Source organism: Otolemur garnettii, unplaced genomic scaffold (assembly GCF_000181295.1).
Source record: "Otolemur garnettii isolate 467f Iridium unplaced genomic scaffold, OtoGar3 scaffold00074, whole genome shotgun sequence".
NCBI classification, from domain to species: Eukaryota; Metazoa; Chordata; class Mammalia; order Primates; family Galagidae; genus Otolemur; species Otolemur garnettii.
The window spans coordinates 10,122-14,959 of record NW_003852469.1 but is presented as its reverse complement, the minus strand read 5'-3'; the positions used below and the strand labels follow the sequence as shown (position 1 = coordinate 14,959).

General features: G+C 35.5%; 1 protein-coding gene across 2 annotated transcripts in view; it reads left to right on the top strand.

The window, feature by feature from the left end:
• THAP1 (THAP domain containing 1) overlaps positions 1-949 on the top strand; it is a 6,033-nt gene extending 5,084 nt beyond the window's left edge. Inside the window, exon 3 of one of the 2 annotated variants that reach the window (XM_003793909.2) lies at positions 259-949. In XM_003793909.2, the coding sequence (XP_003793957.1) occupies positions 259-630 (372 nt within the window). In that variant the 3' untranslated portion in view covers positions 631-949. The remainder of the gene's footprint in view (positions 1-258) is intronic. The other variant, XM_023515568.1, reaches the window with a different exon arrangement.
• The last annotated feature ends 3,889 nt before the right edge of the window (positions 950-4,838 follow it).

Here is a 4,838-nt window from a genome sequence, read left to right as displayed (position 1 = left end):
TCCGGGCTGGGGATTCGAATCCGCCACCTTAGGTGTATGTGGCTGGCGCCTTAGCCGGTTGAGCTATAGGTGCCGAGCCAACAGTTTAATTTTATCTCTTTCTTGCATCACTTTTCTACTTTAGGTAGAAAAGTTTAATTAAAACAAACTATTTTCTCACTTTGGGATTCACAAAAAAGTTTAATATTTCTTGAATAATTCCTTTATACTGTCATTTCTAGTCACTAAATTCAAACATACTCTGCATTACTGTTTCAGAAGGAAGATCTGGAGCCACAGGAACAGCTTCCCCCGCCTCCTACGACACCTCCGCTTTCCCAGGTTGATGCTGCTATTGGCTTACTGATGCCTCCTCTTCAGACCCCTGATAATCTCTCAGTGTTCTGTGACCACAACTACACTGTGGAGGATACAATGCACCAGAGGAAAAGGATCCACCAGCTGGAACAGCAAGTTGAAAAACTCAGAAAGAAGCTCAAGACTGCTCAGCAACGATGCCGAAGGCAAGAACGGCAGCTTGAAAAGTTAAAGGAGGTCGTACACTTCCAGAAAGAGAAAGATGGCGTCTCAGAAAGAGGTTATGTGATTCTACCAAATGACTACTTTGAAATAGTTGAAGTACCAGCATAAAAAAAATAAAATGCACATTGATTTTTAATGGGGCAATACCACATATCCTCTTTTAGCTTATAAAGGAGTTTCATTTGAAAAAATAACACTTGATTACTTATATAAAAGCAATTCAGAATATTTTTTTAAAAAAATAAATTCGATATATGCTGTAAAATTATAAATTTTTTTGTTTGTAATTTTAGGGTTTTTACATTTTAACAAAATATTTTGGAAGTTAAAACTAACCTCAGATCCCCATGTAAGTTGGTTCCAAGATTGGAGATTTTTGTTTTTTAACTGTTGACAGAGATAATGTAAAAATAAAGTGCAAAGAGAATGAGAGCAGGGAAGTAAGGGTGGCTTAAAATTTTAAATTAGTGCTGTTGGCTGAGAGAACTTAGTATATTTTAAACCAGAAGTGTGGGTCAGATCATGGGACACATGTGCACATTCATATCTGTGGAGTCACAAGGTCCATGTACTTTTCTGATTCCATTCTCAAGGATAAATTGACAGGTTAATATCTGAGAAGATGAGAGCAGAAAATGAAGAGTCATTCCATATCTAATCAATAAATAACTTTAAAGAACGGATTTTTAATAAGTGGCCCTATTTTCTCCCACTGTCTAGCATTATAAAATTAAAAGTGTATTTTCAGTAGAAGAAACATTCTTCAATAAATAAGGTATCATTATGAATGAAATAATTAAAATTGAGGCCTGATCCATCATCTGCTTTTTTCTCTCATCACCACTGAGCTAAAGGACATCCAGTTCCCCGACTACAGTTATTATATTTGTATCCAAATCTCTAACAAATGTGTTGTTTTAGTACAGTTTGATTTGTATCCTAATGTGGTAATAATCTTGCACTTGGTGGCTGATTTTGGTCAAGGTACCACATAAGAAATTATTTCTTCACTTTTAACCCAAGTTAGAAATTATTTCACTCCCATTTACACAACCTAATAGGTAGTACTATTTTACTGAATGCTGAGATACAAACACTGAGGTTTCTGTTCAAACTGTGAGTTGTGTTCTGACTTGGAGAAATTTTGTTATTTGAAATGAAAATATGTTCTGAGTAACACATAATGCTATAGGAATTGTCTATTTAGATTTAGAGTAACTGTTCCACTATAATTCCTAATTCCTACTTTTATATTTCAGAATACATGGAGATAGTTAAAGACCTTTTAAGACAATATTAAAGATGTGAAACAATGATGTTCAAAAGTGTCTTTTGTAGACCTGTTTTCACTGTAATTGTCATGAACCAGCATCTCAGAAATAGAAATAATGATTAGATTACATACAGTTACACAGTCTGATTACATCATTTAGAACTAACGCTAATCAGAGGACTTTTACTGGTTATTCAAGGAACTCATAACTGTTTTTAGAAGCTAACAAAGTCTCTAAGTAGTTTGTTTCCACATTTACGTTCTCTAGCAATTCATGGAGGTTACGTGGGTATTTTGAAAAGTATGTCTTCAACTTGTTTTCTACATAAAAGTCAAATTGCTCTGTGTGTTCTCTCCAGAGCCAAGAATTCAGCTTATATTATAAAATAGTAATCATAATTACTTAGCATTTTAGCATTATAACTTAACCTGAAGCTAGTTTCTTTTCATAACAGATGTAAATCCCCATTTGGAGAGAACTGAGCAAGTAGCATATGTGCCAGCTGCTTGCAATTAAATAATACATCATAATAGTTTAATATAGGGAGTTTAAAGGTACAGTTTTTTTGTTTTTTGGGGTTTTTTTTTTTTGAGACAGTCTCAAGCTGTCACCCTCTGTAGAGTAATGTGCCATCACAGCTCACAGCAACTTCAAATTCTTGGGCTTAAGTGATTCTCTTGCCTCAGCCTCCCAAGTAGCTAGGACTACACGTGCCCGCCACAACGCCCAGCTATTTTTTCATTATAATTGTCGTTTGACAGGCCCAGGCTGGATTCAAACCTGCCAGCTCCAGTTTATGTGGCTGGTGCCCTAGCCGCTGAGTTATAGGCACTGAGTCAAAGGTACAAATATTTATTTCAGAATTTGAGATGTAACATTTGTTGGAGGTTTGTTAAAGTTCATTTTCTCTACTGCTAATAACATTGCCAAGTAGTACATTTAGGCTGTTCTGTTCAAGCATGGCGAAACTCAGTCTGTAACAGGGACAAGGTCTTACTGGGGACAACTGGGGAGCAGACCCATGGGAATTTCAGCATTGTAAATTTGCTGAAGTTGAAATTTATTCTTACCTATAGTAAGATACTGAAGTTTCCACTTATGTGTGATATAATCTGGCAATATTGGCAAGAAATAATTGGTTTTTAATAATCAAACTGCTAGGAGAAATGTAGAATCATAGAATTTTAGAATCAGAAGGGATTTGGAAATTACCGAACAACAGTCTGACCTCCAAACCTTTCTATTTCATCTCTGGTAAATGGTCAGCCATTCTGTTTACCATTTGCATTTAAGCAATTATTGTGTTTAAATTCTTCAAAATGGATTTCAGATTAGAATCAGTTACCGTTCTTTTTATCCTTCTTTATAAGGTATACACAAACTTCACCTTGAACTGCTGCTTAGTGTGAACCATCACATTCTAAATTAAGATTTTAAATTTAAAAAAATAATAATTTAAATGTTTACTGACAGTATACCTATTACATGTACTAAAAGTAATCCTCTCATTCTAGTAGGAACCTGTTAGCAAAACTTTGTACTTGGAAGTCAAAGGAAATGAGGGGATTTTTTTCTTTTAACTATAACTCCTGTGATCCATTTCTTAGAATTATAACAATAATGAAAAGCGCATGAAAGTTTCACATAAGGACTTTTTAAGCTTAATATTCCCTAATCATCTTTTATTATTAATAAATTATACATATATAAAACACCTGTGGCTTTTTATAAAGCCAGTAGTAAGCAACATAATATATTTAAAAATCTATTTCATCTAGGCTCGGTGCATGTAGTTTAGTGGCTAGAGACCAGCCATATACACCAGGGCTGGCAGGTTCAAACCCAGCCCGAGCCTGGCAAACAACAATGACAACTACAACAACAAAAATAGCTGGGCATTGTGGTGGGCACCTGTAGTCCCAGCTCCTTGGGAGGCTGAGGCAAGAGAATTGTTTAAGCCCAAGAGTTTGAGGTTCCTGTGAGCTGCGATGCCCCAGCAATCTATCCAGGGCAACATAGTAAGACTATCTCAAACAACAAAAATCTGCTTGATCTAAAAAAATAAAACTCTTTTTGTGTTCCAGAATTTTTAAAAAGATAGTCCACTCAGAATAGCATTTAAAACAAAGTATTTCCTGCTTGATTATTACTCTTCCTGATACTGGATGAGTAAGTTAATTGAAGAACATGATGCATGGCTGATGGTAACTGGTGTTTCTGAGCATTGTGGTTTTATATAGTATTGTGTTTTAAAATACAATCACTCACGTGAAGGAATACTGAAGAGCAAACAATGATTTTCAAATAAGAAGCAATTATAATTATCATACTTCAGTAGAAAAGTTTGCTCAAGGTAATGCTATCTTGTAAGTCCATGTCTTAATGTCTTTTTTACCTTGCATATGGCTTTAGTCTACTGTGACTTTTCTGAATATTTTTTAAACTAAAACTATAGAAAATTTTTGTTCTTTTATAAATTCAAAGTATTTTGTCTTAAAATTACCAAGATTTCATCTTTAAAATATTCTAATGGATACAAATAAACGTCATTGTTTTAAACTGGTTTTGGTGAAGTGAACTGTAGAACAGCAACAGTGACTGGACAGGTAAATGACTCCAGAGGGGGCTGCACGAGGAGCTCTGTGGACCTGCATTCTGGAGTACCCGTTAAAAAAACTTCTGTTTAAACGACCATTTAAGTGTCTAAAACTTGTCCTAAGGATATACAGCAAATGAAGAAACATTCAGGAAAACCTACTAAATCTCCACAAGAACATGGAGAGTCTATGACATTTCTGCCACACCCATTTCAGCCCTAACTAACTTCCCCCATCCCAACTCAGTGCCACAGAAGCTCCACTGAGTGTGACCAACGTGGGATCAATATACAAAAAATCGTGAACATCTCTGAAGAAGAGAGAAAGGCAGAGAAATTATTTGAAGAATAATGTGGAATTTCCTGTGCCAGCTCCACTGTGATCTCTGGGGGGGACCATTGATCTATTCTGGTTTTCATGTTGCTGGAGTGTTTTTGCTGGTTCC